Source organism: Myotis nattereri, assembly GCF_964212035.1.
Source record: "Myotis nattereri genome assembly, chromosome: 9".
In the NCBI taxonomy this organism is placed as follows: Eukaryota; Metazoa; Chordata; class Mammalia; order Chiroptera; family Vespertilionidae; genus Myotis; species Myotis nattereri.
In genome coordinates this window covers 42,516,682-42,539,054 of record NC_138084.1, presented here as the reverse complement: position 1 = coordinate 42,539,054, position 22,373 = coordinate 42,516,682, and the positions used below count along the sequence as shown (strand labels likewise).

The 22,373-nt window shown below is 48.7% G+C and overlaps 1 protein-coding gene across 1 annotated transcript in view; it reads left to right on the top strand.

Moving 5' to 3' along the window:
- The window catches only part of CLPB (ClpB family mitochondrial disaggregase), a 159,319-nt gene extending 139,031 nt beyond the window's left edge, over positions 1-20,288 (top strand). Inside the window, exons 8-16 of the mRNA XM_081098694.1 lie at positions 862-939; positions 2,575-2,630; positions 8,819-8,863; positions 9,219-9,380; positions 16,738-16,894; positions 17,650-17,723; positions 17,876-17,995; positions 18,180-18,284; positions 18,697-20,288. Coding sequence (XP_080954820.1) covers positions 862-939; positions 2,575-2,630; positions 8,819-8,863; positions 9,219-9,380; positions 16,738-16,894; positions 17,650-17,723; positions 17,876-17,995; positions 18,180-18,284; positions 18,697-18,945 — 1,046 coding nt within the window. The 3' untranslated portion in view covers positions 18,946-20,288. The remainder of the gene's footprint in view (positions 1-861; positions 940-2,574; positions 2,631-8,818; positions 8,864-9,218; positions 9,381-16,737; positions 16,895-17,649; positions 17,724-17,875; positions 17,996-18,179; positions 18,285-18,696) is intronic.
- The last annotated feature ends 2,085 nt before the right edge of the window (positions 20,289-22,373 follow it).

Below are 22,373 nucleotides of genomic sequence, written 5' to 3'. Positions count from 1 at the left end.
TAATAAAATGTTGATTTTTTCCAACTGTGCCTAGTAGATAGCCTGTTCAGTAATTGTTCATCTTCTGATAGTTCTGCCTCCTGCTTTTATACTTGAGGATACTTCTGAGTCTGATTCTCCCACTCTATACTTGGGCATGTAATTTCCTTACCCTTAAATACTTCCTCCTGGAGAGGAGAGGTCAGGTCTGGTTCTAGCAGAGCTGCGCCCCTAGGGAACCTGGTACAGATCTATTCCATTCCCCCCATCTCTGTCCCACCCCAAACCCCTGGAGGCCGTGGTTAGTGGAGATGTTAACCAGATGGCTCACCCTTTCATGCCCTGAGCTCCACTACTTAACTGGCTTCCAGAAAGTGTGTTTGACTGTGTTTCCAGACAGCAGACCAGACCTTGGCTTTCCCAAATGGGAAAGAGTCCAGAGCCCACACCCCAGATCCCCAGGGGCCTGCTGTGGGCTCCTGCCTCTCCCATTTGCACTGGAGGCAGGCGAGTCTCCCACCAGTGGTTATAGATGGGTAACCAGCCGAGAGCTAAAGTTCCTCTCAAATTCTCCGTCACCAACCCCAGCCCCCTCACCTCCATTCACCCGCCTTTCAGTTTCCCTGGCAACGCTGAGTGCTCATCCTGGAAAACTTTATCCGAAATCTGCTCTGGGCAGCTTTCCAAATCCATGCTAACCTGATTAGGTATCTCTAGGGGCCTTGCCAGCTAATCAGATTAGGCAGCACTAATGGTAGTGAGGACTTTGAGTGGGCGCAGAGCAGTAAAACATATTGTATACTTAGTGATAATTATCCTGCCTTTTGTGTCATTGATTTATCTGCCTCCCTCCCCGTCCCCTGTCTTGTGTGTTGGCCCTAGCGATCCGGAGGAAGGAGAATGGCTGGTATGACGAAGAACACCCTCTGGTCTTCCTCTTCTTGGGATCATCTGGAATAGGTAATGGGAGCAGATCAGCCAGGGGGAAGAGGAACTGAGGGAGCCTCAGCTGCTGTGGGCCAGGGTCAGGCCACCCACTCTAGTTCAACTCCAGCTCCCCATACAACTGCCTCCAAATTACAGAGCCCACAAGAGGGTCATCTGTCACAGCAGGAATAGCTGGAAGGATGCCCCTCCCCCTGGAAGCTAGGGTGCAGGGCCTAATTCACCTGGAGGGCCAGGCTCTGTGGGGCCTGGTAGCCCTGCTCCAACCACTCTGCATCCCCTGAGGCTGGCCTTTGGGTACAATTAAACCAGCTCCACTGCCCAGCACATCAATCTTATTCAATATAACCTGAGACATAACCTGCTAGGAAGCTAAAGAAAGTCCCCGAGGACCAATACAGTGCTAGGTGCATAGCAAAATTGGATACAGTAAAACGGGTTGGGTATTTTTCTAGCCAGTTAGGCTAAGGCATTCTCACCCCTTACTCCCTAGCTCCACTACCTTCTGCATTGACTTGGGGAATTTCATGCATTTTGTTGCCACTGCCGCCTCTTTCCCTCAGCATTTTTGTGGGCTTACGTCTCCCTCAGATATAGGGTCCAAAAAAGGTTACCACCACCTCACCATGATACTATAGACCAGCGGTTCTCAACCTGTGGGTCGCGACCCCTTTGGCGGTCAAACTACCCTTTCACAGGGGTCGCCTAAGACCATCCTGCATATCAGATATTTACATTACGATTCATAACAGTAGCAACATTACAGTTATGAAGTAGCAACGAAAATAATTTTTTTTAATATATTTTATTGATTTTTTACAGAGAGGAAGGGAGAGAGATAGAGAGTTAGAAACATCGATGAGAGAGAAACATCGATCAGCTGCCTCCTGCACATCTCCTACTGGGGATATGCCCGCAACCAAGGTACATGCCCTTGACCGGAATTGAACCTGGGACCTTTCAGTCTGCAGGCCGACGCTCTATCCACTGAGCCAAACCGGTTTCGGCACAACGAAAATAATTTTATGGTTGGGTCACAACATGAGGAACTGTATTTAAAGGGCCAGAAGGTTGAGAACCACTGCTATAGAACTTGACTTTCTATCTAGACAGTGACTTCCAAAGGCTTGACCATCCTACCAAATGGCCCTTCAGAGCCACCACTTGGGTAGTGTCATTCTTTCTTTATATTACAAAGTCTGTGAAGCCAAGGAGAGGTGCCCTCCCTACCTCTAGTTGGTCTGTGGCTCCAGGCCTGCTGGCAAGATCATGGGTGTCTAGAGAACATGCAGTGCAGTGAGCCAGGAGGCAGGGTGCTCCTGGAGGAGCAAGGTTTGTGCTGAGCTTCAAAGGACGAGTTGGCTCTGAATTATAAGAGTCAACCTCCCACTCTTAGGATGTTGCTCTAGAGAAAAAGCCTCAATCCTCATCCACTGGAAAATCAAGGTGCAATTCACACTTTTATTCTGGTCCCAGCTTCATTCACCTTTAATTCCCTTGGTGACTTTGTAAGAGTCACTGACCCTCTCCAAGGGTCAACATTTCCATCCATAAAACATATTATTTTCAGTGTCCATACTTTTCTAACATTTCATTCCAGGAGATAGTTATCTGGTCCTAACCCAATTCCTCTCCCTTCTTTCTTACTAGGAAAAACAGAGCTGGCCAAGCAGACAGCCAAATACATGCACAAAGATGCCAAAAAGGTAAGGACTGGGACCTAGGCCTGATCTTCAGGCCTTTGAGACCTTGTCACTCCTGCTAGCCCAAAAAACCCTAGACTCCCTGAATCTGACAATAGCCAATCAGAGGTAGGCTCTGGTCCTGGCCGGTGTGACTCAGTTGGTCGGAGTGTCTTCCCATATTCGGTTCTCTCTCGCTTCTCTCTCTCTCTCTCTCTCTCTCTCTCTCTCTCTCTCTCTCTCTCTCCCTCCCTCCCTCCCTCCCTCCCTCTCTCCCCCCCCCTCCCTCTCCCTCTCCCTTCCCCTCTCTCTAAAATTAATAAGCATATTCTCAGGTGAGGATTTTCTAAAAAAAAAAAAAAAGGGCTCTGGAATGTGAAGCAGGCCTCACCTCTGGCCCCAACTCAGCCACCAATTGCTCCAGGAATTTGGGCAAGTGATCCAACTTTTTTGTACCTCAGTTTCTTCATCTATGAAATAAAAAGACTACTCCTTGCCCTGCCCTGACTCTTGGGGCACATGGGAGAACCCAGTGAGATTCATCCATACAATATTTTCAAGCATCTACTCTGTGCCAGGTATTATACTAGTTCCTTAAAAAAAGTGTTAATTTTGACATTTTCCCTGCCCTAAGGAACTCGGTCTGGAGAAGGAGACAGCTGTAGAAACATACCATTACTGTGCATCAAGGCCATGCCAGAGGGAATCCTGGGGCCTGTAGGAGAAAACAAGTAGGAACAAGGGGGTGTCTTATTGCTTCTCTCCATCCCACGTGAGCTTTTAGATAGGATTTCTTTTTTTTCTTTTTTAAGAATTTTTTTTTAAAGATTTTTTATTGATTTTTACAGAGAATAAGGGAGAGAGAGAGAGAGAAACATCAATGTGAAAGCAGAACATCGATCGCTGCCTCCTGCACTCCCCCTACTGGAGATTAAGCCTGCAACCTCAGCATGTGCCTTGACCAGAAATGGAACCAGCAGTTTTTCCGTGCATGGGATGACGTCCAACCCACTGAACCATACTGGCCAGGGCAAATCAGATTTCTTATGTCTAAGCTGTGGGGTTGTCACAGTCCCCTTTCCCCAGCCCTGGATTCTCCATAGGAGAGGACCACCCCATCCCTTTCTCATTCAGTCTCTGGCTTCCCAAGGCCTGCTCAGTTTGACTTTCTATGCTGACAGTATGTTCATGCAGAGAGAAATGCCAGAGAGATCGATTCTTGGAGACTGCAGGAACATTTCAATGAAGGCCAAACCTCCTTTCTTCTACCAGCCTTCCCAGTGTGGAGGCTAAGGTCCCCCTGCCCACCACTGGTGGGTGCCCACAACCCTAGGTGCCCTTGCCTCATTTCTGTGGAACGCCTCCCCAGCTGAAGTGATAAGAATTGCTCAGACCTTGCCAGCCAAACTACCCCAGCAGCAGAGCCCTGGGCACCTCCTGTCCTGCTTCTGACCTAGTTGCCCCTTTGCCACCTTCCTGAGGGCCTGGCAGCCACAGAAACAAGGTAACTCAGGCTGTGTCCTGAGCTGCATTCATGGCCTCCTTCTGCCTAATAACTGGCTGAAGCCTTCTAAGCCTCCCTGGCTCTGCTAGTAGCTATGCTTTGCCTCAGCCAAACCCAGAGCGGACCCACTTGACAGGCAGGCAGGCAAGACGCAGCACATGACATGCTAGTGTGCGCCAACTGAAATAGCATTTTTAAGACAATTCATCAGGTTGGCAGCGATTGAAACAATTAGCACTCTGGAAAGGGCCATAAACTAGCAAGACTATTAGGGAAGATGCAGTTACAGGCAGGAACCACCTGATTAGGGATGAAGAATTCTGAGTGTTTTAATTTTAATACTGTCAGAAAGGTTAATATTTAATTACAAATTATAATCTCCTTATCCGAGCTGTCTTAATGTGTCTTCATACACAGTGGAAGTAGAAGGAAAGTATCTGCTGACTTGCTGGTGTAGAAAGGCGAGGGGGCTTGTGGAAAGACTGATGATGCAAGTCATTTTTCACTTGGAGCATCACTTCAGTTCGAGGCATGTTTACAACAGTGCAGGGTGTTCTGATGGCACGTTCAACGCATGCCTCACCCAGGAGACTGAAGTAACGCCATCACCCCTTGGAGGCAGTGGGCTGGGTGGTCCAGGTTCTGGAGCCAGTCATTTCTTGGCACAGGTTCCAATTCTATTTTGTCAGGTTACTTTATCCCTGTACAATTCAGCTCTCTTGTCTCAGAGTGAGGCTGTCTAGTATTTTGTCTGAGGTTGTCAGAGCATCAAATGAGCTCAGGCTCTAGCACATAGTAAGTGCCTGTTCCCTTGTCTTGTATTTATTCATCACCTCATATTTTCCACATCAGTCCCCTATTGACTGTCTTATTTGATCTTATGAGGAAAACAGCATAGATGCTAAATCAGACCCACTTTTCAGATGCAAAAACTGACCTATAGCATTAAAGGGTCTGTCCAAGATCAGTTGTTAAAGGAAGAAGTAAAATCAGAATCCAGTTTCTCAACTCTGTTTGTTTATTTGTTAATCCTCACCTGAGGGTATTTTTCCCTATGATTTTTTAAAATATATATATTTTTTGCCCTAACCGGTTTGGCTCAGTGGATAGAGCGTCAGCCTGCGGACTGAAAGGTCCCGGGTTTGATTCCAGTCAAGGGCATGTACCTTGGTTGCGGGCACATCCCCGGGGGGTGGGGGGGATGGGGTGCAGGAGGCAGCTGATCAATGTTTCTCTCTCATGTTTCTAACTCTCTATCCCTCTCCCTTCCTCTCTGTAAAAAAATCAATAAAATATATTTTAAATATATATATATATATATTTTTTTTAATTTCAGAGAGGAAAGAGAGGGAGGGAGAGAAACATCAATGATGAGAGAGAATCATTGATTGGTTGCCTCCTGCACACCCCCACCAGGTATCAAGCTGGAAACCCGGCGTGTGGCCTAAGAATTGAACCGTGACCTCCTAGTTCATAGGTCAGTGCCCAACTACTGAGCCACACCAGCCTGGCCCCTATGATGTTTTTAGAGAGAGTAGGAGGAGGGGTAGACATCAATGTGAGAAAGACAGATCTATTGGCCGCCTCCTGCACATGCCCCGATTGGGGTCAGGGATTGAACCTGTAACCCAGGTATGTGCCCTTGACTGGGAATCAAACCTGCTACCCTTTGGTACACAGGCTAATGCTTTAACCACCGAGCAACACTGGCCAGGGCCAGTCTCTCAGCTCTTAATATCATTGTTCTCACGTGCAATAGGAGGCTAAAGTGTAAACTTTTCAGTTTGTCCCTATGATGCATAGGGAGATGAGAGGCATGAGAATCCTATCATATTCTTGTGTTTTATTTTTAAATCATAGGTAGTGCTTCTGCAGAACCCCTGATTACAGATTCTGCATTTAGCATAGACATTCTATGGCCATGTAATAGGCATGTTTGAGACCTTCAAAATCCAAGAGCCCTGGACCGTAAGCTATCTGATACCTCCAGAATCCAACGAGTGGTGTGTAGGAAGTGTCACTATAGGGCCCAGTGTTAAAGTGGCCTAACAAAATGAAATGAGCACTGGCTTAGGAGTCGGTGACTTGAATTCAAGTTCTGGCTTTCAGATCCTTAGTTGCCTCGTTTATAAAAAGTCACTCATAGCTCTAGACCTGGCTGCCTCGTAAGGCGTTGTTTGCACATTTTTATAATTTTTTATCAGATCCATGAGCTTATTTTTTCATTAGCGTCTACTATGCCTCCCAAATTGAGCAGCTTTATTAACTCCCATTATTAGGGTTAATAATCCTTGAGAAAAAAAAACCTTAATGCTTTTCTGTGATCTCATCCTGAAATAGAGTGGTGAAGCCGTAAAGACGTGCAGTTATAGGGCAGAATGACAAAGGAGTCAGAGCATGAATCTGAGTTCAGCTGCCTGTGTTCAAATCCCAATTCTAAACTGCTCTGTGGAGTTGGCCAGGATCTCAGTTTACATCAGTTTTCTCATCTGCAAAATGGGTTTTAAAATGGTGCCTATCTCATTGGATTATTATGAATGTTAATGAGATGAAATAAAATGATAAACAACATTCTTAGCACCTGGTAAGCAATCAATACATGTTGGATATTACTGTCATTATCCTTGCCTCACTTCTAGATAACCCTAAGCTAAGCTCATATGAAACCAAAATTATTTCAATCAAGAAAATCAAGCCCTGAGGCTTGTTCAAATTTACTTAACAATTTAGTAGAATCCAGATCACTTGACATAAGTAAGCCCTAGTCTAGCCATGGGCAAACTACGGCCCGTTTGAAATGAATAAAACTATTGAAAAAAAAGACCGTACCCTTTTATGAAATGATGTTTACTTTGAATTTATATTAGTTCACACAAACACTCAATCCATGCTTTTGTTCCGGCCCTCCAGTCCAGTTTAAGAACCCATTGTGACCCTCGAGTCAAAAAGTTTGCCCACCCCTACCCTAGTCTATACTCCCAGTATCCTGGGACATTGATATCTGGGCACAAAACTCAGAACACTTCAGATGAAGACTGCCAACAGCCCAACTGATTGACAGAGCCAGAAATATGAGGCAGTAGAATAAATGGCTAAGGGTGTAAACTTGGAGCCAAATTGTCAAGCTTGAGTAACCTTGGGCAAGTTACTTAAATCTGTGACTCAGTTTTATCATCTGTAAGATGGGGATGATAATAGTGCTTACCTCACAGACTTGAAAATGTTATGAGCCTTTTATAACTTGCCAGGCACATAGTAAGCACCCATAGTAAGTGACTGTGAGCTATTATCAGATACCCATCTCATGGCTTCCGGCCCATTGCTCCCTCTGGGCAGCACTCCCAGCTTCCCCATGTCCATCTTCCCACCCTTCCTGAAGCCTGTTTCTCTTGGCTGAGCTGTCTGGGCCTTCTGAAAATGCTTGCTGGCTAAGTCCCATGTGCTTAGATAGCAGGGATCACCCCCACATGACCTTAATAACTCTCCCAGGCCTTTCCCACCTCTGGGTTAGGTCCTCTCCTCAGGCCCCTGGCGAGACTAGGAGAGGAAACAGGGTCTGTGTTACACAGGAAAAACTATAGCTCAGAAAGGGGAGGCAGCATACCTGAGGCCACACAGATAGTGGCAGGACTGAGACTAGAAGCAGGCCCCTGGCTGCCAGCCTGGGGCTCTTTCTGCCACCCCATACCTTGGGTGCAGAGTGACAGGACAGAGAAAAAACTAGAAGTACATCACTGAGTGAATTTGAGACCAAAGACTGAGCTAGAATAGGCCTGCATTTCAAATATAGCCATCACCCTCCCAGTGCCTTGGCACCCATCATCCCCAGCTCTCAAGAGACATGAGGTTAATGAGTGGGCTCTCTCAGACAGGACCATGTGCCAGCAAGAGAGGAGCCTGGGAGAGAGTGGGGTACCCTGTATGGGTGGATGGACGGCACCCATGAATGCCTTTATAACTCCCTAAATTCTTCATGGAAAGGGGTGTGTTCTCTGCCTGTGTTGGCTCACAAATGCCACACTACCCATTGTTCTCTTCCAGGGCTAATCATGGTCAGGCCTTACCCCAGGGGACCACTTCCTTGGAAATCACCCCTAGCCCAGCAGCGGTGAGAGAAAGGCTGCAAGCTACATTATGGGTGCCTTTAGATGAAATAAAGAAATATAAATAAATAAAAAGGTTTATTTGTTTTAAAGAAAAGTAAACTAAAAGGGCATGTGCCTACAATGACTTGCAAATGTGAGGGCACCATGCAGCCGCCTGGGTTGCTCCCCTCCATGTCATCATGATCCACGCTGATTGTGACTGATTTTGTCCATGTCTGCCCACCCTACTCAACGGGTGCCCCTCAGGGACAGAGACCAAGTCTTGTTTACTGTTGTAGTTCCAGTGCCCAGCACACACGGATGCCTTCAGGAAATGTAAAATGGATGGGAGAACGGGAGATTGGGTGGATGATGTGGTAATCAGGCCAGTAGAGGCCTGCCTGAGAAAGGAGACATTCTGGGCCCAATTTAGAAGGACAGGGACATGACTTGGTTCGTTATTGTAAGGAATGGAATCATGTAGGGACTGAGTGGACAGAAAAAGAGGCAAGGAGCCATTAAGAACATACAAGAATGGGATGGAAGATCCTGAGTTGGTGTGGTCTGAAAGCTTGTGGGTATTTGCCTTCCTGCCAATTGGACTCGTGCTTGTTTCCACACAGGGCTTCATCAGGCTGGACATGTCTGAGTTCCAGGAGCGGCATGAGGTGAGTGAGAGTCCTCGGTGAAGTGTGGTTTGCAGGGCTGAGAATTTTGATGTGGCTTGTCATTTGAGCCTGAGATAATTCCAGCAGCCTTGGGATTTGTCCTTTGGGGACATATGTGTACCGCAGGGTCACTGGCCTGTTTACATAAGATTTGCTCTGAAGAACAAGCATAGGAAAGATCTATTTTGCTCTCCCATCATAGCAGGATTCCTGCCACCCCAGGATTCAGCCTGACACTCCTTGTTGAGATAGGCAGTCTTAACATTGTATGTAAAGCCATCTTCTTGTGCTTGCCCCAAATTGGAAACGCAAAGCATGGAAAGGCCTTTGTAACATGTTTCCTTCCTTCCCCTAGGTGGCCAAGTTTATTGGGTCCCCACCAGGCTACATCGGCCACGAGGAGGGTGGCCAGCTGACCAAGAAGCTGAAACAATGCCCCAATGCCGTGGTGCTCTTTGACGAGGTGGACAAGGCCCATCCAGATGTGCTTACCATCATGCTACAGCTGTTTGATGAGGTGAAATGGGCCGGAATGGAGGCAGGGACACCCTTAGGTATGAGGGTCTATGAGCAGTAGGAACCAAGGGCCTAGAGGCCTGTCAGATCATTCCTCATCTTGCTGCTCCCCCATGTGTACATTTGGGCACTTAGCAGATGTGGTTTCACTCCCTCTCTGGACCAAGGCCCAGGCTACCTTCCAGAGAAACAGAATGGGGCAGAGGTGCCAGGAGAGAAAGACCTGAACTTGTAGTTCCAGCTGTTTCATCTTCAGGCATCAGGAACCTCATGTGACATACAGGAAGGCTGAATCCAAAGTAAGCTCAAGAACCTTTCTGGCTCATGGACCTCTTCCAAGGAGCTCCAGGCTCATCACAAATGAGACAGCACCCCCCTCCCACTACACACACACACACACACACACACACACACACACACACACACGTACACATGCACACATACACGTGGAGTAAATTCTAAATGAGAAGAAGAAGCCCTTTTATTCAGCACATTCTATATACCAGGCTGTGCTAAAGACTTTACAGATGGTATCACTAATCATCACAATAGCCATGCAAGGTAGAAACAATCTCAGTTTTCACAGATGAAGAAATCGAGGTTCAGCAGTTATAAATGACTTGCCCAAGGCCACAGAGCTACTGTGTGGAGGAGCCAGGATTGAGCTGCAAATACGTCTGACCCTAGAGCCCCAGTTCTCCCCTCTGTACCGCTCCTTACCTTGAGGGAGAGCTTATCTGAAGGGGATGACCTCCACCTTTTCCAGGGACTGCAGACCAGGATGAGCCTTCTCTTCTCCCTCACGTAAGCTCTATTAGCCAGCATGTTGCCACATGGAGTTCTACCCACCTTTTCTACTTAGCCCTAGGGAAACAGGAAAGAGTTTTGCTTCCCCTGTCACAAGTGCACTAGATGAGGTTCATGAAGGAACTCCCCCTGGACCAAATAGTAGATCAGGTACCAAGCCAAGAAGACCCACATTCAAATGTCCCCACAGCTTCCCACCACCTTCCCCACCTGGCCTAGCATCCTTGCCCCTGCCCGAGTTTTGTTGAGGTCTTCCTAGCTTCTCAGCTACTCCCTATCCCCAGACTTCTGCTGTTGAATGAAGACCAGTCCTTCAAATGTCACAAATTCAGTTATGCCTGTGCCCTAAAACCTTCTGCTCTGTTCCAGACTCGATGGGATTCAGATAGTCAGCTGTGCACCAAACCTGCCCTCCAGGAGCTCCCTGCCTGGTAGACAGGTGGAAAGGACATGTGATAATAGTTGATATTTTTGTACTTTGTATGCCAGGCACTGTTCTGAAAATGTACATGTATCAATTCCTTTAATCCTCCCAACAACCTTAGGAAGATAGATATTATTACTGCCTCCATGTAACAAATGGAGAAACTGAAGTAAAGTGAGATAAGTAATTCACCCATGGTCACACAGCTGGAAAGAGGGAATCCAGGTTCGAACCCAAGCAGTTCAGTTCCTGCAGCTTAAATAATAACTTCCATGCCACTGGGACCAAAAGAAAGAGGTAGATCAGCAGTGAAGCATTCACAGGAAGGGAGAATCCAGCAGCCGGTTTGGCCTCTGCCATCCCTGGAGAGGTACCTCTGATGGCCTCCTTGGCCCAGAAAGACAGAGGGCAACTGCAGACTGAAATACAATTGGCCCCACATGGAAACCCTGTCCACCCCTCCCCTGCTGTCACTCCACAACGGCCTTTTGGGAGTTGATAATTCCTTTCTGCAGCCTCTACTAGCCCACTGCAGTTTCTGATATTTATGCCCTTGGTTCCATTGACCAAAGCTGCCATCCGAGTTTGCTTAGCCAGATATATGCATTGTGCCCCTTGAGGACAGGGACCTTGTCCTACTCCAACCATTGCCAGAGCCCACAACATCACGGGAAATGCTTTGTGACTAACGTGATTAAGCAAACCTTCTAAGGATGAATAAGTGTTTGCCAGATGAACATAGGTGAGAAGGGCCAGCAGCAGACATCAGATGTGCAGAAGCATAGGGAGCATGAGGCAGCCTGCTATACCCAGGGACCGGCAGTTCATACTGCTTGACTGCAGAGGAAAGTGAGAACAGAATAGTGGAGATGAGGTGGGTTAGATAGACTGGGGCCAGTTAAAATGCCAGACAAAGGAACATAGTTTTATTTGGTGGATCATAGGGAGCCTTTAAAAACTTTAAGCAGGAGAGAAACATGGTCAGGTTTTCACTTTATAAAGTTCTTATTGATAGCTGTGAGAGAAAGGAAAGAAGAAGCGGGCAGCGAGGAGACTATTGAAGAGTTCAGAGCTGGGAGGCCTGTCTAAAGCAGGACCCTGGGATGGGGAGAATTACCAGGAGATCACTGTGCAGGGCTCAGTGATTGGATGGGAAGAGAGAAGGCGGAGCTAAGGAGATCAGTGGCTGGATTTCTGGCCTGGATGACTGGACTGCTGCTGCTGCTATCAGCTGAAGCAGGAAATGCAGGAAAATGAGCTGTAAATTGGAGAGGAAGGTGGAGAGCTGAGTTTAGAACTGTTAAAAGGCAATGCCTGAGGAACAGCCAGATAGAGATGTCTAAGTGGTCATTCATCAGTTGGAGAGGTTTGGAGCAGTGGTTGCCAACCTTTTGGACCTCACGGACCACCAGTTGGCGACCATTGCTCCAAAGGTTTCCTTAAACCAGCGGTCACCAACCTTTTGGACCTCACAGTCCACCAGTGGTCCACGGACCACCAGTTGTTAACCGCTGGTCTGGAGCATAGGAGAGGTATGTACTAGACATAGAGATTCAGGAATGATCCAGCACAGACAGGGTAATGGAAACTAAGGGAAGGGATGAGCTCTCTCACCTAGGGAGAATACAGTGTGCAGAGAAGAGGACAGGGCTAAAACAGAGCCTGCACCTACCAGGAAGAGTCAAAGGGGGAATTGATAGAGCAAAACAAGAGACTGTGGTTCATTATGGGGCAGAAGGGACACAGATCCAACACAGTCCCTGCCTCGGTGTTCATGAATGAGTGGGGGAGACGGGCAACAAAAGGCAGTTCAGGGAACTATGGTGAGTGCTGCACTACGAGAAGCAAGTGCTGTGAGTTGTAAGGGCACCTAATCCAGTCTGGGGGCATGAGGGAAACCCCCCATTCCTACCCTGCCAGTTCTCCCAAGCCTGGGCCTAGAAAAGCAGAATTTATTGTTCTCTTCAAAGCACCAAGCAGGACTAATGCTGGTCACATCCCACGTGACCCCTATGGCACAGAGCCACAGTCCCAGGAAGAGACTGGCCCTCAAAAAGCCCACCCTCTGCTCCTCCCTTCAAAGAGACAAGCAGTGGAAAAACCGCCCCTGGAGCCCTGGGATGAGCATTCATACCCCACCCAGGGTGTGAGCGTTCCAGTCATTGCTGAAAGGTGGGACAGTGACAGCTCCCTCTTTGGGACACATCTTTATTGCCAAGGACTCTGAGGACAGAGACATGAAGTCACCCTTGGGTCAGTCATACACTGCACCTGCTCCCCTGATCCACCTGGGACCCATCTTCAGGCCCAGTTATGAGCACAGCTTTGATCTCTCAGAATGAAATCGTCGCTGGTTATTGCTCTGGCCAGTGCAGCAGTGTGTGCACTCAGTCCTCAGGAATGACTGTGAACATATAGTGTCGTATGCATGCACCTGGGCATGTCACACACTCATGCAGACCTGGTCCCCACTAAGGAGTGGATTCTCTCGTATTATAACCTATAAGCAAGAAAACTAATGGCAAAAGCTCAAGAATATCCATTTGTTCCCTTGCCTTCCCCTTGTCCCATCCAAAGGCAGGGACAGGAGAGTGAGCAGGGACTTAGATCACAAGGCCCCTTTTGAATAGACCCCCTTGGAAATAACACTTTCTGAGAGCCCTGTTCCAAGGGCTAGTGTAAAGTGAGGCTGAAAAGCACCCAATACCATGGCCACCACGTAATAGGTGCTCAGGCAATGCACATTCCTTCCCATATTGCCTATGAGGACCATTGCTTTGGGGTTCTTTGTTTTTGTTTTTTAATATTTCTATTTTATTTTATTACTAGGGGCCCGGTGCACGAAATTCGTGCACTGGGTGGGGGGGGAGGGGTGTCCCTCAGCCCAGCCTGCCCCCTCTCACATACTGGGAGCCCTCAGGCGTTGACCCCCATCACCCTCCAATTGCAGGATTGGCCCCTTGCCCAGGCCTGACGCCTCTGCCAGAGGTGTCAGGCCTGGGCAGGGGACCCTCATTTCCCCCCATCACTGGTTCTGCCCCCAGCCCAGGCCTGATGCCTCTGGCCCAGGATTCAGGCCTGGGCAGGGGACCCGCTCTCCCCCCCATCACCGGCTCCGCCCTTGCCCAGGCCTGATGCCTCGGCCAGAGGCGTCGACCCCCATCACCCTCCGATCGCCTGATCGGCCCCTTACCCAGGCCTGACGCCTCTGCCAGAGGTGTCAGGCTTGGACAGGGGACCCCCATCTCCCCCCGATCACTGGCTCTGACCCCCGCCCAGGCCTGATGCCTCTGGCCCAGGAATCATGCCTGGGCAGGGGACCCCCATCTCCCTCTGATCGCTTGCTCCACCCCCCTGCCCAAGCCTGACGCCTCTGACCCAGGCTTCAGGCCTGGGCAAGGGGACCATCATATCCCCCCAATCCCCGGCTCCGCCCCCCACCCAGGCCTGATGCCTCGGCCAGAGGAGTTGACCCTCTTCACCCTCCGGCCAGAGGAGTTGACCCTCATCACCCTCCGATCGCCAATCACCGGATCGGCCCCTTGCCCATGCCTGAGGCCTCTGGCAGAGGTGTCAGGCCTGGGCAGGGGACCCCCAGCTCCCCGCGATCTCCCGCTCTGCCCCTGCCCCCAGCTCCCCGCGGTTGCAGGCTCCGCCCCTGCCCAGGCCTAACGCCTCTGGCCAAGGCGTTAGGCCTGGGCAGGGGACTCCCAGCTCCCCGTGATCTCCCGCTCTGCCCCTGCCCGGGCCTAACACCTCTGGCCGAGGCATTAGGCCTGGGCAGGGGACCCCCAGTTCCCCACAGTTGCAGGGTCTGCCCCTGCCCAGGCCTAACGCCTCTGGCTGAGGCATCCGGCCCGGGCAGCGGGGACCCGCAGCTGCAGCGGCCCCGCAATCGCGGGCTCCACTCTAGGCCCAGGCAAGGGACCCCTAGCTCCCGGGACTGCCAGCTTCGACCGTGCCCAGCTCCCATCACTGGCTCCACCCCTACTTCCTGCTATCACTGGCCAGGGTGGCAAAGGCGCCCGATTCTCCGATCATGGCTGGGGGGCAGGGCAAAGGTGGCCCCCAGGCCCGCCTTTGCCCTGCCCCCCGGCTCTTAGCTCCCCCCTGGGTTTCCGATCACTGTCAGTGGCAGGGGGCTTCTTCCTGCTTTCCCTTTCGCCTCCCTGCATTGTGCCTACATGTGCAAATTAACCGCCATCTTTGTTGGCGGTTAACCGCCATCTTAGTTGTCAGTTAATTTGCATATCGCCCTGATTAGCCAATGAAAAGGGTAGCGGTTGTACGCCAATTACCATGTTTCTCTTTTATTAGTGTAGATTTTTTATTTTTTAGTAATTTCGGAGAGGAAAGGAGAGAGAAAGAGATATAGAAACATCAGTGATGAGAGAAAATCATTGATCGGCTGCCTCCTGCATGCCCCCTACTGGGGATTGAGCCTGAAACCCAGGCATCAAACCTGGGACCTTTCAGTTCACATGCTGACACTCTATCCATTAAGACAAACCAGCTAGGGCACCATTGCTTTGGTTTTAGAAGCAGGGGCTGACTTTGAGTCAGGGCAACAGGGAAAGGAAAATGCTTGAGGATTGGTTTCCAGCTGAGGCTGGGTCAGGCAGGAACCCACAGACCTATCTGTCCCCCAGAGTCATGTTATCTGGCCTGGTAGGAGCTATGTTCTGTCTGTAACCCAGAGGAAATCCCAGGCAGGTCTCCTTCTTCCCACACTTGTCTCAGTTGTTTCTCTCCAGCAAGGATCAAAGGATGCAAACTAAATTTGGCAGAATTCTGAGAAAATTTTACTTAGGGAAAGAAAATTTCATGGAGCCTCATTTATCCAGCACTATTCCTATGACCTCAGTAGACTGGTGCAGAAGGAAGGGCGTGTCTCTGTGATCACATAGTTTGAGCCTCAGCTGTAGAGTTTACTAATGTGAGACCTTGAATGAGTTACCTAACCTCTCTGAGCCTCAGTTGCTCTGTAGGGGTTGTGAGGATTTAGGCATTTCACACACAGGCACTGAACACTTAACTATGCACCAAACAGTGTTCTAGAACCCAGTGAGAACAAGATCCAGCCTCTGCCTTCTTGGAGCTTCTGGTGGGTGGAGTGCAATAGTACACAGGAAACATTAAGCAGGTCCCTATGGCAGAAATGCCCATCAGTGTCCACTGTTGTTGCTCCATCAGTGCCTCTCAGTGAGATCCTGATCATTGCTTTTGTTCTACTGCAAAGTGCTGCTTATGGTGATAGATGTGAGGTTTGCTGAGTGGGTGGAGCTCCTTGCCCTTGAACTAAATGACCTATACTTTCCTTATTCTTCTGTCTCTTCCTCTGATGTTGCTCCTTTTCTCTTTCCTTGGTGCATCTGTCTCCAGTACAGATGCTCTCTTTTATGTCACTTCTAGAAAGAAAGATTCCAAGGAAACTTCCCAAGTTGGTTAAAGGAAGAACATTATTTTCTATTCCTCTCTGTCTATTCATTTTGATTCAACAAATATATATGTGTTTGCTACAGTAATAACATTTCACAACATTTGCACAGTTTTAATAAAGACAGATGTGGGTAAAGTAAAAAATAAATTTGCACGGCTTGGTTAACTAAGGAATATTCTTCAGTATGACAATATCTCATCTTCACAGTGGCCCAGTGAAATACCCTCCTCTGAACTACAGCAACTTGGGCTTTCCCTGTGATGACACTTAATGCACTGACTTGTCATTACTGGTTTCCTAAGTGTCACTCCTCTAGACTGGGAGCATGTCAAAGGCTCAGTGTGTCCCCAGTGCCCCAACACAGAGCCTGGACTAGAGTGGGCTTCCAGAACAGTGTGTTGGATGGGTGCATGTGAAATCAAGCTGACTTCTGGGTGCCAGGGATAATTAGGTACCCTGACTGTTGACACAGCAAATGCAGTCTCACTGCAGGTGCTCAGTACGTGAAGCAGTTGCAGCCCAGGGTAGTGAGCACTGCAACCGAGGGTGAGAACAGTGCTCAGAGAATCCAGGGAGCAAGCAGCTGACTCTGCCAGGGGTAGGGGAGACATGGGTTTTGGAGAGACCTTCTGGAAGAGGTGCTCGGTCTTGTAGCTCCCTAACTGTACAGTCACTGTTCATTCCCAGGGCCGGCTGACAGATGGAAAAGGGAAAACCATCGACTGCAAGGACGCCATCTTCATTATGACCTCCAATGTGGCCAGTGACGAGATCGCACAGCACGCACTGCAGCTGAGGCAGGAAGCTTTGGAGATGAGCCATAACCGTATCGCCGAGAACCTTGGTATGGCACATAGCCTGGGCTATCTAGGCAACTGGGCAAGTGCCCAGATCACCAGCACATCTCTTGGGGGCAAGGATGGCATTGGGGTCCTAGGCCTTGGTGAGGATCCTGGTAGCTGGCAGTGACCAGATTCCAAGCACCATACCAGATATGGAGGGAGACAGACAATGCCCTTACTTCCTCTATAAAGCCCCAGGTCTCCGGTGACAGGAGGGTCCCAGACAGAGGAATGGATGGAGCACCCCAGGTGAAGGACCAGGAAGAGGCCAGGGTCTTGGGGAACTGAAGGGACCCTTAGTTAACAGAAACTATGGAGATGGACACAAACTTTTTCAGCCGAGGAGCCTTCCTGGGTAGGTAGGCTGGAGAGTGCTGGAAAGGAAGAGTGTACCAGACAGAAGTCACCTTTCCATTTGGAATTGAACCCTCCTGCCCCACTTCTTCTAAGTCAAAACTAAAATCTTGATCCTGACTCTCTTCTTCCCTCCCTTTCTCACACAACTTTCACGGTAAGAACCCCAGGCTTTGTGGTACATAAGAGCTGGAAGGGCCTCAGAAAGTACCCAGACCAGTCCTCTCACTGTTCAAGTAAGAAGACCAGGCCAAGGCCCAGAGAGCCTGAGGCATTGACCAGGATCACACAGCTCATCAGGGACAGGACCGGGGCTCTTTTCATGGACGAGGTCAAGGGGCTGGCACATCTCCCAAAGCCCCTGGGTGTGGGGAGTAGTCAGTTTATGATTCTGTTTCTACAGGGGATGTCCAAATTAGTGACAAGATCACCATATCAAAGAATTTCAAAGAGAACGTGATTCGGCCCATCCTGAAAGTAAGAGGCCTTTGTCCTTCCCACTGGAGCCTTGGGTGGGGGATCCCCTTGGCCTAAAGCTATGGAAGCCCCCATATCTTCTCCACTGGGGTCCAGTAATTGCCTTTACCCCCATCTCTGTCACTGACCTCACTCCTTATCTGGCTCTGCAGGCTCACTTCCGGAGGGATGAGTTTTTGGGACGAATCAACGAAATCGTCTACTTCCTCCCCTTCTGCCACTCGGAGCTCATCCAGCTAGTCAACAAGGAACTGAACTTCTGGGCCAAGAGAGTAAGAGTGGAGACTGCCCATGGGTTGGGATGGGATATCTTCCCACTGGGAGCACCACCTCCCAAAAGGTGGTATGTGGCCAGTGGCCCTGGGGCACATAGTCTCTCACAGGCACAGGCCTCAGGCATGAGAGATGGAAAGCCCTCGGCCACATGCAGACATATTCCTGTCCGATCTTTCTCAGGCCAAGCAAAGGCACAATATCACACTGCTCTGGGACCGAGAGGTGGCAGACGTGTTGGTTGATGGCTACAATGTGCACTATGGCGCCCGCTCCATCAAGCATGAGGTGAGCACAGGTGCCTCGACACTTCCCTCCCCGGTACCCCTAGACCCAGTCCCTGGGCTCCCAGCCTGGAATTGTTCCTACCCAGAACAGATGCCCTTATGGAATAAAAAACACAGGATGATCAAGTCAAACCCTATTTTGGAGGGTAACCCCTACAGGGATGGGGAACTGTATTGGGAACCTTAGAAACTGACATTGAGTTTTTAGCACAATCCTGCAAGCTGTGGTGTTAGCCCTTTGCAGATGAGAAAACTGAAGCTCCGCATAAGTGCTTGTCCTAGCAGTAATGATAGAGGCTGGCCTTCATGCCAAGCAAAGGCACAGTAGTAAGCGATAGAGCCTGACCTTCAGGCTCAGGCCACAGGCCTGCCCAGGCCTCAGCAGTGACGACCACTTCACCTGCGACCTGCAGGTAGAACGCCGTGTGGTGAACCAGTTGGCAGCCGCCTATGAACAGGACCTGCTGCCAGGGGGCTGTACTCTGCGCATCACTGTGGAGGACTCAGACAAGCAGCTCCTCAAGAGCCCTGATCTGCCCTCACCCCAGTCTGAGAAGCGCTCACCCACACTGCGGTTGGAGATCATCGATAAGGACAGCAAGACCCACAAACTGGACATCCGGGCACCACTACACCCTGAGAAGGTGTGCCACACCCTCTAGCATCTACCTACCTGCCTAGTGCCCTCAACGTCCAATAAAGGCCCCTCAGCTGTGGCATGACAACTGACCTACCTTCCCCCTCATACCTCTTACTCCTCTCCCCGCAGCCTCTTCTCACAGCCCCTGCAAGACCCCTCCCCTGCCCCCTTTGTGGTGGGTCCAAAGCTTGCTAACAGTCTCCAGGAGGAGCTGCCCCTGCACCTCCTTCAAGCAGAGAGGAGAGGAGGTCCCTTATCTCTGTCCTTCAGCATGATCTCCATGCCCCATAGTCTCTGGAACTTGATCGTGTTCTCTGGAAGCTCAGAAGTATGGCAGCTAAGAACAGATCTGGCTGGAAGAAGACAGGGGCCAGACTTTGACCTGCCACCCTCTGCTGGCCCTCAGAATGTCTCCACAGAGCGTGGAGAAAGAGTACAGAGGCTCAGGCACAGAGGTTCTTCAGTTGAGGCTGTAACTACCTCTTTTCCATGCCCTAAAATTCCAAGGGAAAGGGACCCATAGAACCCTTCCCCCTTCCACTGCCATATCATAGCTACTGTTCCTTCTCACCCTGTGTTCTGGGGTCAGGCCAGACCAGGTTTCTCCAGCCTTGGAACTAGCCGATGTAGAGCACTTCTAGGAGGAAGGCTGACTGGGTCACCACACTGGCCTGCTCTGGGACTCTAATGCCAAATGATCCAAGTAAGCTCAACTCTCTGAGACCTCCTTCAGGAGACTAACAACATAGACCCTAGGGAGCTCTAGGGGAAAAGCTAGAGATCATGGGGTCTGCCTCAGCCCTATCTACACTGCTGTCCCAGCTAAGTTAGCCTGGAATAAACAGCTCCCCCGTGCAGCCTGCATGTTAGGCACTAAGCAGAAGGTCTGCACACCATCCCCTTTGTTTCAGCCTCAGCTTAGCTGAGCACAGCAAGGCCTGCTGTGTCCTTGGGCATCATCTGTAGTCCCCATTGGTGATCACCCTCTCCCTGCAGGGCCGTTTGGAACCCTCCTTTGGTGTTAGCGCATCTCTTTCAGGAAGCAGAAAATGGGGGTAGGAAGCAAAGTCCCTTGTGTGATGGAAGAATGTCATAACAATATGGTGGGTAGAAGACAGTCATAAGCCAGGATGTGAGCTCTAACAATCATTATCTAGCCCCTCAAGGAGCTATGTCTGCTGCTCCCTACCTCAGTGACTGCTGTCCTTTTTTTTTTCTTCCTTAAAATATTTTTAGAATTACAGAAAGTTGCAAAAATAATAGAATTAATGTATAACCTTCACCTAGCTTCTCCTAATATTAAGATCTTATAAAACCATGGTATAATTATTAAAATCAGGAAATTAACATTGGTACAGTTCTACTAACTAATCTGTGGACATTCAAATTTTTCCAATTCTGCTACTGATGTTCTTTTTCTGGTTCAGGATCTAAGGCATGTTCAGGGTCCTGCCTTGCATTTTGTTGTCATGTTTCCTTCATCTGTTTCGACCTATGATAGTTCCTCTGTCTTTCTTTGACTTTCATGACCTTGACACTTTTGAAATGTCCAGGTCAGTTATTTTGAGGAATGTCCCTCAATTTGGTTAATCTACTGTTTTCACATGATTAGATTGAGGGTCTACATTTTTGGCAAGACAAGGACCCCAGGAAGGGTGCGCCCTTCTCAGTGCCTTCCAGCAGGGGATAAAGTTAACTTTGATCACATGGCTGAGGTGGTATGCATCAAGTTTCTCCACTGTAAAATTACAAATTCTCTTTTGAAATTAGGAAGGGTCTTCTGAGGGGATACTTTGAAGCCATGCTAATGCCTTATTTACCCTTTTAATTTTCCCTCCTGATTTTAGCATCCATTGATGTTTCTTATTGTTTAAATATATTTTTATTGATTTCAGAGAGGAAGGGAGAGGGAGAAAGAGATAGAAACGTCAATCATGAGAGAGAATCATTGACCAGCTGCCTCCTGCATGCCTTACACTGGGGATTGAGCCCGCAACCCAAGCATGTGCCCTGACCAGAATCGAACTGTGACCTGGTTCATAGGTCGACATTCAGCCATGCCAGCGGGGCCCATCGATGGTTCTTGCTTACAGCAAGTATTAATGTTCTATTTGCCTAATGATGGCGTCCTGTTTCCTTATTAATATATTCCCTTATTAATATATTTATTAATTGGCATTCTACTGTAAGGAAGAGCTGTCTCTTTCCTCCCATTTATTCAATAATTTCTTTATAACAGTATAAACTAATAGATATTTGTTTTTTTCTATGGTTTATAATCTAATACAAAGTTTCTTTTATTGCTCTTTTAGGCCTAGATTTGGCCATTGAACTCTGTAAAGTTGGGTCCTGTGTTGTTTCAGCATTGCCCCCATCATTTTTTTTTTTTTTTTTAGCACTTCCTTACTTTCTGGCACCACAAGATATTTCAAGTTCACTCATATTTTTCTTGTCCCAGCCCTAACATCAGCCATTTCTCCAAGCAGCACCTGGTTCCTTTTATTCGAGAACGATACTTAAAAACCAAGATCGGGCATTAGGTGTATTCATTGCTACTGGAGTGTCGTCGCTTCTAGGCCCTTTCAGCACACAGAACTATGAAATATATGTATGTATGTTAGCACATGCATCACACACATCTGATTTTATTGCCATGTCTCTGTATCTGTATATTATTTTAAAAACATGAATTCACATTGATGCCCACAGTCCCAACCCAGTATCACATAGTTTGTGGCTGCCATTATTACGACTTTACTATTCTTATTCTGCTTTTCCTCTCCTGCTATCCCTGTTTCTTCCCTTTTCATCCTGTTTTGTGTTAGATAAAATTATTTTGCCTGACTGTCAGTCCCTTGGTTCAATGAACTATGGCCGTGAGCAGCAGGCATATAACTCAAAATCAGGTAACTTTTAAAATGTTTTTATTTATTTTTAGAGAGAGAGGAAGGGAGAAGGATAGAGAGATGGGAACATCGATGAGAGAGGAACATCATCAGTTGACTGCCTCCTGCATGGCCCCTACCAGGGATAGAGCCTGCAACCGAGTGAGGTACATGCCCTTGACCAGAATCGAACCCGGGACCCTTCAGTCCGCAGGCCAATGCTCTATCCACTAAGCCAAACTGGCTAGGGCAAAACCAGGTAACTTTTATACAAGAAAACCCAATGGCCACCTTTCTGAAAAGAGGATCGGGGACAGAGTAGACCAGGGGTGGGCAAACTTTTTGACTCGAGGGCCACAATGGGTTCTTAAACTGGACCGGAGGGCCGGAACAAAAGCATGGATGGAGTGTTTGTGTGAACTAATATAAATTCAAAGTAAACATCATTACATAAAAGGGTACGGTCTTTTTTTTTTTTTTTTTTAGTTTTATTCATTTCAAACGGGCCGGATCCGGCCCGCGGGCCGTAGTTTGCCCACGGCTGGAGTAGACCCTCAGTTTCTGA